This window comes from Sinocyclocheilus anshuiensis, unplaced genomic scaffold, assembly GCF_001515605.1.
Source record: "Sinocyclocheilus anshuiensis isolate Anshui unplaced genomic scaffold, SAMN03320099.WGS_v1.1 scaffold999, whole genome shotgun sequence".
NCBI classification, from domain to species: domain Eukaryota; kingdom Metazoa; phylum Chordata; class Actinopteri; order Cypriniformes; family Cyprinidae; genus Sinocyclocheilus; species Sinocyclocheilus anshuiensis.
This window is the reverse complement of record NW_015544197.1, coordinates 591,226-603,506: the sequence shown is the minus strand read 5'-3', so window position 1 is coordinate 603,506 and position 12,281 is coordinate 591,226. Positions and strand designations below refer to the sequence as shown.

The 12,281-nt window shown below is 38.1% G+C and overlaps 1 protein-coding gene across 1 annotated transcript in view; it reads right to left on the bottom strand.

Annotated features, from left to right (window-relative positions):
• The window catches only part of LOC107696768 (ras-related protein Rab-6B-like), an 82,000-nt gene that overhangs the window by 29,166 nt on the left and 40,553 nt on the right, over positions 1-12,281 (bottom strand). Inside the window, exons 3-4 of the mRNA XM_016497263.1 lie at positions 2,196-2,249; positions 1,712-1,817 (exon numbers count right to left, since the gene is read on the bottom strand). Coding sequence (XP_016352749.1) covers positions 1,712-1,817; positions 2,196-2,249 — 160 coding nt within the window. The remainder of the gene's footprint in view (positions 1-1,711; positions 1,818-2,195; positions 2,250-12,281) is intronic.

The following is a 12,281-nucleotide window of genomic DNA, read 5'->3' as shown; positions in this document are numbered from 1 at the left end:
GAGTCCCGCACAGCTACTAAATAACCAGGTAAGCCCTCCTAAGAGGCTGCCCAGACCACAAAGAGTGGGCTATCTACTTACAACCCTAGCAGAGGAGATAGCGATATCTAGGCGATGACTCAAGGAGACCACTACTTAGACACTAGGAAGGGGAGCAGTCACTGAGCTAGCACAGATATCCTCAGATAGCTATGTACTAGGAAGGGCTACCAGAAGGGGGGCTCGACTGAAACTACCAAGAGGGCTGGACACAGCTATCCTCGAATAGCAGTTCTCTCAGATAAGGCTGAAGATTGCCCAGGCCACGGAAGTGGGCCATCTATTTAAAACCCGAAGGGGAGACAGCACAGTCCAGGCAAGGGGCTCACAGAGACCACAATTTAAAAACCCCAAAAGGGAAGTGGTCTCCACGCCGGAACACACCTATCCTCGAATGGCAGATTCCTAAACAAAGACTTCAGCACTTACTCGAGAACTTGTGCCAAGGCGAACCCAACCTAGTTATTAAATTCTAGGCTAGAATATAGCTGCCCTCAGACCGCCATATTCCACCGCAAAAAGATATTCCCCATAACCACTCTAGGTGCTGAAAACCCTGGGAGAGAAAACTTGCAAACCTCTCTCCACAGGATATTTAAATATATTCACACCCAGCGAGGCTCTCCACACACATTAACATGCATATTAGAGAGGCATGGCCGAGCTAAATATAGCTCCACCCACGATCTCGCAGGATCAGGGCTGAAACGACTCTGTGCTCACACTTCATCGTCATAACAACCCAACAATATCCGTGTCATCTGACAACCGTATAGAGAGGGTGTAAGGATGACGCAGATCAAAGCAATGACCTCGAGTTTAGATAACTGTGCCGCGAGACACAAACGCTCTGTTCCGTATCCCTCGGGAATAGGAACAAACGCGAGCGGAGCCTAGATATCGTGGCTCATCACAATGAGCGCGTAACTCTGAACGTGCGTGCTTTTCGCCGAGACAAACGCGAAAGCAGAACATGCCCTCCAGTGTTAGAATCCAAACACGGAGGCACACATTCCCTAAGGCGCTGCTCGACTCGAGCGCTATCCGCGGGATCCGATAACCCAAAAAGGGCATCTCAACCCATCCGAGTATTCGCCGTGCCTCGGCAACAGCGGGACCTGAACCGCGAGACGCAAACGCTTGTCACTCATCTCTCAAGAAGAGGGACAAACGTGAATGGAGCTTTTCATTGGATAACACTCACAATGAGCAAGCTCCTGACCAAAAACAGATGACAGATAGATTGTGCGTGTCCTCAAGTGCCAGAAACCTCTGGAACAGAGGCACACACTTTCCACACCGCTCACCTGCTTTGGTCTCTCACATGCACTTCAAACAGACGGCTCCTGAAGACAGCAAAAAGTGGATGACGTATTCAACAGGTGCCCTTTTATACTTCCGGGCATCCCGCCTATGACATCATGGGCCAGGTGGGCCAATAGATTGGCATGGTTTCACACGTCCTTCAGACACCGGTCATGCAGGCTGCATTCCCCAATGTGCCCCCTAGGGGGCGCAGCGTTGAGTTCCCTAGAAGGGGAATCATCATTGATCACATCTCAAATTGACAGATTGGGCAGCTGTAATCATGTTAACCGCCTTGATTTTTTGGCTCTCGGTAATGTATTTCAGAGGAGGTTTGATCATTGGAGTGTGTGTGTGTTACACTCACTTGTGATGTCATACACCACCACAGCTACGGTGGAGTCTCTTATATAGCTCGGAATGAGGCTCCTGAAACGTTCCTGGCCTGCTGTGTCCCACAACTGCAACCGAACCTGCAAGTCAGAGATCCCCAACTAAACAGTCAAATTATTCAGCCTCTCAAACACACATATACACACAATTACATGAACACATGCAGAGCCAAGCTAGGAGCTGGATCAATATGACCTTATAAAACCAAACTGCTTCGCTGAAGGTCATGGAATCATTTCTGGGTTATAAACTCCAGACATCTCTAGAGGATACGATCTATTTTCTTGATACATGAGCTTCCAGCCATATACTAAAACTGTCAGAAATCCAGCTGGTATAATAAAAAAGCTTTGGAGATTCAATATGGTTTCATTAAAACTCTTCTCTTTTGACATGGAATAGAAAACAGAGGAGTGCATTTGATTTACTGCTGTATTAGAACATGCTAGACTGCTTACCGTTCTGTCCTCCAAATACATCGTTTTTGACAGGAAGTCGATTCCAATTGTCGCCTGTTATGACAGAAGGAAAACATTATGTAAGAAAAAAATAAAATCAGATGTTGAAATTGAGTGGAAATATGGCTGTTTCTGTGCATGGCAAATATAAATGTGTTCTTGATATCGTCTCAAGAATCAGAAGACGTTGTCTAGATTAAAACAGACAGCCATTATGTTCTGCCTGTCAGTTTGATGATGGTAATAACTGCTATACATGATCACTCTGTTCTGGGACCTGCCATCTCTTTATGATATATTACACATAATGCAGAGTGTGGCTCCTGACTATCACTAACACATATTTTAAAATAAATAAATAAATAAAACACATTTTCCAAACAAATTCTCTGATGAAGAATTTTAGCGAATAACGGGTTAAATTTATGTCTGTTCCTCACACAAAAACCAGTACCATACTGGTTATCTGCCAATATTAAATATTTTTATATATCACTGTTGGACTATATTAGATGAATATTGGCCAATATTGGATATTTACAGCAATTTTCATATTTATTCCCCTTATTTTAAATGTACATTTATACCTTCGTCATCATCTAATGCTCCCTTAAGGTTAATCTTTAGAAAACACTTTAAATTCACTTGTAGCATTTAAAATGACTGATTTAACTTTTTAGCGTGTTATTTTTTTTCCTATTAATTTAATTTATCATATATTTATATATACATATATGAGAGAGCGAGACAGTGCACAAGTCACATCGACAGATTTTATGGTATTTGCTCCTTATTTATAAGGTATTTTGTCGTTTTGGTACTCAACATTCTGTTAAATAAGGAATAAAAATCCTACATGCTCGGAAAAACATAACAGTGAGCAAATAATTCAGAATAAATCCCACAACAGACCCTCCGATTTCCTGAATACTGTTACTAGAATATTTGAGTTTCACTAGATATTCTCAACCAGTCATCACATAGAATTTAAATGTACAGGTGAGCTGCCAACATTATTGTAAGATAAACCGATACATTGGCTCAGGCCACCTCACATCTGCATTGGTGAGATTACTTGAACACTGATAGAATGAAAGTGCCTTCTGTCGTTGAAAGCAAATTCATTCTCCGCTGGTGCTTTTATTGCAATAAGAGTGCAGTCAATTGTGTCGATTACATTTGTAAAACCAGCAATTGCTGAAAATTGCCTTTTGAGTGTGACTGTTGAATTCAATATACAGCATATTTTTAAAATCCTCTGTTCAATTTCCGGCAGTTGCAAAAAAAAAAGGCAACTATGCCAAGTGTACATTTGCATAATGGTATGTACACTATTATGTCAAGTTTGTTGTTTATTAATCCAAATTGGCGGCGTTTTACGGAGGCGTTTTGTGTGTGCTTTTATCTAGGTGGCCCCTGGTCTTCTCTGTTGTAGCTCCCAGTGGGCAGTTCCCGGATCGATAGGGGTCCACAGATCAGTGGGATCTGAGGAATACATCATGGAAGTCTGCAGTACAGAGGACTGGCCTTTTTGTGTGTGATTCAGTTTGATTGTGATAAGTATAACATTTCTACTGCATGAAAAATCCAATAAGGACAACTAGCCACCATTGGAGAGCTGAGCCTCTGGAACGAAGCTTATTTAATGCACTATTTCTAGTAAACATTCAAAGATTCAGTGTTACTTATTTCAGATTAGATATTATTTATTAGTCAAGTCAAATTTATTTGTATAGTGCTTTTCACAATACAAATTGTTTCAAAGCAGCTTCACAAAAATGTATCACAATGTTAATATTTATAATGTCTTCATATCTTCATGACTTTTTAGTCACATTTAGCAGATTAAAGCTGAGCGATAATATAGTTTACAATTTGCAATGATACAAGTTGAAATATGCTATATAGTAGACTTTATATACACACTAAAAAATGCTGGGTTAAATACAGCCCAGTGCTGGGTAAAATAGGGACAAACCCAGCAATTGGGCTGTTTTGACCCAGCGGTTGGGTTACTACCCAGAAGGTTGGGTTAAACATTTAACCCAACCGCTGGGTCAAAACAGCCCAATTGCTGGGTTTGTCCCTATTTTACCCAGCACTGGGCTGTATTTAACCCAGCATTTTTTAGAGTGTAGCTTTACGTGAGTGTACCGTATGAATGCAGATAAAGTTAGATATGACTTATATATCCAACATTATATAAAGAGCCGGGGGATAATACAGTTTAGATAAAAAATCATGTAGCCAAGATTTGCTACATACTAGTACATATTGCTTTGTGTGAGTATACAGTATGTAAGCAGATAAAGTAGTATTCACTATATATCCAACTTTTAATATACCGCTGAGTGATAACATAGTTTATATTTTTTTAATATATAACAATCAAGCAGTTGAGAATTGCTATATATTACATACCGCTTATCATGAGTGCACTGTTTGTATCCGAGTAAGGTTGAATGTACTTATAGTGGTTGCATAATTTGTTATTAATTATTAATTCATTCATTAATTTGTGTTATTAATTTGTTACCTTTTACTCTTGATGTGCTTGAATTGATTGTATTATATTTAGATTCCTAAGGACATTTATAACCTCACAATGCAACAAGCCCCTCAAGTTGTGCATATTTTATTTCACTCATTCAAAGTAGCTGGACTATTAATTGACATGGTTTCATACAAAACACAGAGTCATGTGTTTGTGAATGTATAACTGATTATGTGTGAGACTAAAAACAACAGTTTGTCCCTCAATCCACTCGCACACAGCTGGTCATCAGCATCATGATCACGCATCCGTTTCTGTAGCGATGCCAGGCCACTGTGCTGTCTTAAACAGAAGCAGTGAGCTCTTTCACCCTGCCACTCTGTTTCTTTCTTCTGTTTCAGGTTTCGCTGTGGGTCGCCCTTCTCTCTCTCTCTCTCTCTCTCTCTCTCGATCTACTTTAGGAACATGAAAGAGGTAATAATTCATTGTGAATTAAAAATAACCTTCAACTTAATATAAGCTAACGTTTCAGACAATATTTTTTATATTACACTGGTTTATTTTACACTGGTTTCAATTCTGGTTTATGCTTAGTGCAGGCTTCAAAACATATATATGAAAAGGGATTTCTGTGACAAAAATAAAAAAGAAACCTCCCGTGTTAAACAGTGTCAAGATGAAAACCCAAAGGTGTTGAGCTTTTCAAGGAAAGAAGGTGAGAGAAAGAGAGAGAAAAAGTAATGCCGATGTTAAATATAGAAGCTTGCACAGCTACAGTTGTGCTCGCACAAAGAGATGCAAAATGAATTATTCATAAACATTTGAATTATTAAGCTTCACACACATCAGCTTTAAAACACAGAGTGTGGTTTCCTGCACACCTCCTCAAAAGCCTCAGAGGAAAAAGGTGTTCCAATAAAAAAAGGGAAATTGAATTCCTGTAGCTACTAAAATTCCTATAAATAAAGTGTAACTGGCAAATAAAACTGTGACAAGCACACAAACAAAAGTTGTTGCTTGAGGTACCAAATGAGGAAGCAGCTAATTATAAGTCTTTATTTATGCTTCCAATACACCGCTCAGACAATATTGTCATACAGTCGGAGACCTGAATTATGCCTATTGAGAATACTAGCATAAATATAGACTATAATGAACATTTTATGAAAAAGCAGCCATCATAGCTGATATCGCACAGCAGACAGCACATGCCCTTTAGACATAGTACACCAGTCTCTGTGCCCGTAGGGATGGTGGCAGCCTGGCAGGAGTTTGATTTGAATCGAACGCCAATTCAAACTCCACCAGAAGAGAAATTAGCAACACTAATCTGCTTCACAAAGTACCACCTTGAGTGAATGTCAGGCCAAGTCCTGTTTATCTGTTTATCTTTATATTTGCATTTAATCAAAGCATAAATTTGAGGAATGCAACATGCCCCAGGTGAGCAGACTCAAAGCATGCTGGGAGCTTAGCTGCATACAAAGTGCCTGCCTGACTGTGATTGTACAGTCAGAGCCTCCAAATCATATTACGAAGAATGGAAAGCTGACCTGTAGATGAACATTTGTCAAATTCTACAGAATAAAATCTGGGCCTATGACTGAGTTGCCCATTTGGCATCGATACCCCTGTACCCTGAAGACAAATGACATGCGTTTCATTAAGGCATATTGATTGGAATGTAACAGCTCAATGTGGAACCTGAAGGGATGACGTCATTCAATCGGCCTGATGAACGATCTGAGACGCGTTAAGCATCTGGTCAATATCAGGAAGGCTTTAACGTGTTTACATTATACAGCTACATTCATTGCCTTCAACATGTGACAGGATTCTCAAGGCTACTTAGGTGAGGGGCGGAAATAAAACGGCGCACTAACCATTAATCATCTTCTTGGCAAGACAAAGATAAGATGTGTATGATGGTTTTTAGTGATCCACGTCATAGAATGTCAGGTAAGAAGAAGCATCTGGGCTTGTTTATTTATTTATTGAAGACAATTTCAATACAGCAAGAACAGATGCTACTGAATAGCCTTGCAACAGCAAAATTGTGAGCAAGCGAGTCAACCATATTGTAAATCTCAGTATGCACTTCATATACTAAAAAAATATTTAGGCCTAAATTTAAGATTTATGTTACTAGTACATTACTTACTAGCAAAGGTTTGTACATTTAAGAGCGTTTGCCAAATGATTAGTTGCACAGCTATTCAAGGGCTTTTCTTATTTCTTTTCTTATTTCTAAGTTGTCCTCAATGATAGCACACAACATACAGTCTGATCTGTGTAGTCTGATTCACTAAAGCAGTGTTTCCCAACCTTTTTTTAGTCGTGGCACCCATTGGAAATTTTAACAAATTTGTGGTGAGACGCGTTAAGCATCTGGTCAATATCAGGAAGGCTTTAACGTGTTTACATTATACAGCTACATTCATTGCCTTCAACATGTGACAGGATTCTCAAGGCTACTTAGGTGAGGGGCGGAAATAAAACGGCGCACTAACCATTAATCATCTTCTTGGCAAGACAAAGATAAGATGTGTATGATGGTTTTTAGTGATCCACGTCATAGAATGTCAGGTAAGAAGAAGCATCTGGGCTTGTTTATTTATTTATTGAAGACAATTTCAATACAGCAAGAACAGATGCTACTGAATAGCCTTGCAACAGCAAAATTGTGAGCAAGCGAGTCAACCATATTGTAAATCTCAGTATGCACTTCATATACTAAAAAAATATTTAGGCCTAAATTTAAGATTTATGTTACTAGTACATTACTTACTAGCAAAGGTTTGTACATTTAAGAGCGTTTGCCAAATGATTAGTTGCACAGCTATTCAAGGGCTTTTCTTATTTCTTTTCTTATTTCTAAGTTGTCCTCAATGATAGCACACAACATACAGTCTGATCTGTGTAGTCTGATTCACTAAAGCAGTGTTTCCCAACCTTTTTTTAGTCGTGGCACCCATTGGAAATTTTAACAAATTTGTGGCACCCTACAAAATTAATTTTGTCACAATACTTGAATTTTTAACTTTGATATGATACATTGAAATGTATAGATATTCGGTACAGCAGGGAAGAAATGCAGAATATACTGCCATACAGATATTTTAATATTAATAAATGTTTTTGTCCATCAATGGTGGCAATCAGTAGGCTAATTTCTAATGAAGAGACCAATTTATATGACAGATTTTAATGAATAACTTTTATTCATATGCAAACATTGTTTAATTACCATTATAACTAGCTCTCTCACAAATTTTTGCAAACTCAGTGTATTTTTGATTTTACAGTGGGGTAATTTTGTTGCAGTAGCACGAGATAGCTTGATTTCAAACTTTGAATTGAATAAAAAATGACAAGTAAGTAGTCAGTAATAAAATAAGAACAAATAAAGAAATTAATAATGATAGCACAAATAAAAAAATAACGATAGGCCTACAAAGGAAATAAATTGCTTTTTAGTTTTTCAGGTAGGTCTAACAGTAGGGCTATTAAGATATTTCGTTTTTTTTTTTTTACCAATTATCCAAATAATGATTAGTCTTAGAAAGCTATTATTATCAGAACACGTGCGCATAACATAGCGGTTAGCAGATCAATGAATGAAAGCGTTACCAGAGTTGCCCATATATGGTAAATATATGATATACCACACCATGTTACAGCACAGTAGGGCTATTGCAAACAGAAACAATACTGTACTACATAGATGTTTCCTGTGGACTCGATTTTTGAGTGGACTTTGCTGTTCCGATGAGCATGAATAGTATATGAGTGGAGCGCTCACGGCTCACGGCACACGCATAGAGCGGGATGATATGCAAAGCGTCACACCACGTGAACGTGAAACCTGAGCAGTGAACTAATTATCGGCAGCTGGAATTTCGGTGCATCTCTAATTATTGGCGACATCAGAAATGGATATTATATAATAGATGCTTTTTTGAACATTTTAGCAATTTAAAAATATGTTTAAACATTTTGCCGCGGCACCCCGGTTGGGAAACACTGCACTAAAGAATGATTCTTATGAATTGGTTCTTTTTATTGAATCAGACAAAATAAATCACAAGTTATCAGTTTGACTGACTTAATAAATCCGATAGAGGGTTGTTTGAAATTACACTTGACTTACTTACAAATAATTACTTTCAGTCATATCCAACTCAAAATGAACTAAGAACTTATGCCTTTCCTTTTTAAAGGCATTAAAAAAAATTCTAAGTTTGTGAGACTAATATTACTGACTTTATATGACAACAACTATATGACAACTTTATATGTATTTAAAGATAAACCTTCACAGCAGAGTTTGAATAAATTCTCTTAATGGAAAGAAAAAATTTTACAAAAATAGCCTTGTTGTTGTTGTGAATATAGTCTATGGTATTATTGAAAATATAGTTGGGACAAAATATGGTGATGAGAGGGGGGAAAAAAGAATACCGCAGGAGTGTTTTGTCTTTAATTTTCTCACTCTGGTCCTTTTCCAAATCCTAGTGTGCTGCCTTGTTGCCTACAATGCATTCTAACTGAAATGGAGTCTCAATGACAGATTTTGAATGTGACACATAAACCTTAATTAAGTTAGACTTTATATTAAATTTAACACAGTTGACAACAAGGCTGTGAGGGATAGACTTATAGTCCTTACAATGGAATGCACTGAATAAAGGTCCTAGATCATGTAATTTTCACAACTTTCAAAACTTTCATGGAATTTGTCTACTGAAATTTTTTGTCTACTTTTTTTTCAGAAAGACATTATCAGCTGAACAATCAGTATGTTGTTAAACAACAGAACAATCCACTGAACGCACTGTACTTCTATTCCTCACAGCCTCATTTTCATTCCTGCCAAAAATTAAATATAGCGCTTCCCTAAGGTGAAATAATTTTTTTTTAAATAATTTTGATCAATATGTTCCTGAATATTATGATCAACATTTTTTTTTTCATACAAGCTTGTCAAAATGCATTATGAGACTGCATTCTCTATAAAAGACACATGTAATGCTGCCATAGAATTTGGACAAAACAAGATATATTAAGAGATAGTTGCTTACTTTTTGGAGTAGACTTCATGTCAAGAGTGTGCGGTCTATGATGCTGTCTACAGAGGCAGCTCACTAGTTTTTGAACCAGAGCTTCAGTGTCTTCACTGGTTGAGCAGAGCAGAAAACAGTCACACTCCAGTGCCCTGTGTTGAGTGGCAGCTCAGTCAGGTGGCGCAGCACAGCTCTCCCATTGGACCTCTAGTAGCATGTCCAAATCTCACTCTATCTACAGCCAAACGGCCATCACAGCAAAACAACCACAAGCTCAGCAAGTCAAGCTGAACATCTGACAGGCAGTCAGTCTCTGCTCTTCCTTTTCATTTGCTTAATACTCTTCTAAATTCATTGCTCTGTTTCTAACCCCCACTCTATCTGTACTCAAATCAATTAGACGATAAAGTTGGAAAGTTTGATGATGTTCCTTATTCCCTTGGCCCACTTAAAATGGAAGAACTATGCTAGAACCAGGGCAGAAAGTGTCATTCCGGCATTTTCTGGATGACTTAAAGCCCCAGTGAAACATGTAGCGTGTGTTTAATACAGCTGACTGTTCAGCCCTTTCTAATGAAGTGTGAAGGTCTCAAGAGCCCCACTAAAAAGAAAAGACCTGAAACGTCCTGCTGCACTGTGCATCACTCGATTAAACAATGGAAGGCTCATAGAATAAAGAATTGCTTCTAATTAACACTGTAAAAACATACATAAACTCGTACATGCACAGCAATCTAGATCAACACCAAAGGTTCAGGGTTTGGCTGCTTATCCTGTAACTACAGCATGTTTCATGCATTCACAAGTAATCATGTATTTTATGTAGCTTTTAACCGTTGAGCGGTTAAAAAATAAAACTGCATGTGTCTTGTAGACGAACATTGATTTGCTTGTGATTCGGCTCTGCTCCTCTCCGTGGATGAATGTGGTTTGAGGTACTTATAGATGTACATGGAAGAAGCATCAGTTCCCATGAATCGAAGATGGCAGCTTCCAGGTTGCTTTACTTCAAAAGCTATATGTGCCAGCCAAGCAACTGCCATTAAAATAAATGGGAATGGCTAAATGAATAATGCAACAATTGTTTATTTTGGTGCTAAGGAATTTTAAGAGAAACAAGTTGATACTTGAATATAACTGAAAACGCATCCTGATTTATGACAGAGCAACCTCTGAACAATACAATTTTCCTCTGGGTTATTTTGTTATGATTCTTTGATGCTATTATATACCACAGGGGTGACACCACGAGTATCGGTACCGAACGGTTCACGGGGCAAATTCCAAATGGAAGTGATCTAAACCTACCCATCTCCACCCCCTGATCCCTAAACCCACCCATCTCCACCCCCTGATCCCTAAACCCAACCATCTCCACCCCCTAGATGTGGATCAAACCACACCCCCTGGATCTTGTGTTCTGCAGTGAGGGGCTACTGATTTCTTTCAGCGCCCATAGAGTACTTACACCGCATTTTTCTATACTTTCTATACTTGTATTAAAATTATGTCATAGTCAACGTTTTGATTGACAACTTCATCTGCAAGAGTAAACAACAGATCTTTTACTGTACCATGCTCAGCCATAGCTCGTGATGCGAAAAACAAGAAAAAAGCGCCTAAATTAGAAAGACCAAAGAAATCGAGTTTGAAAGGTGACGCCGACAACTCTTGAGTGACGTGCCGACAACCGTAACCCTGAAAATGAAATGTGGAGGGAGGAAATGAATGAATAAATACATAAATATTTGTTTATTTATGCATTTATTTCTGTATTTAATTATTTCATGATGTATTTAACGATTTTTAATGAATTAAAAACAATTATTTTTAGTAATTTGGCCCTCCATATATTAGGGACATGGGGGAAAATTATGTAATGATTAATAGATAATACACAAATTAATGTACTAGTCCCAAAAAAGCATATTTAGTTTAAAATATTTTGATGAAAATTTAAATGTTAAAATACATTTTACACAAATATAGTTTAAGAATGACAAAGATTAAAATTAAAGCTGAAATGAAAATGAGTTTAAGCCAAATAGTAGGGGTGTAAAGGTACTTATTCGTACCATATGGTTCACGGGGCAAATTCCAAATGGAAGTGATCATCCCTATGCCTTTGAAGGGCAGAGCCCTTGGAGTGGGGACTTTGGAGTGAGCAGGGCACGTGCGTGCCATTATGTAGTCATTTGGAATGCACTTGGCAAAGCAAGCTACGTAATTTCCTCATTATCTTCAGCTGGCATGTTCCCGTGACAACACAGCACGGTGTCCGTCAGCAGATTCGCTGTTTTACTGTCATAAATGTCTTTTTATAGTTGTTAGCATAACTGTTGCAAATAAACATACATTTTATATTTTAAAAAGTTTTTTAAATATGCTATATAATATATAAAATCTAATATATATAAAACTTTTTAAAATATAAAATGTATATTTTTTTTGTGCCGGTGCCCATCAGCGAATCTGCTGACTGACACCATGCTGCGTTGTCACGGGAACATGCCAGCTGAAGATAATGGG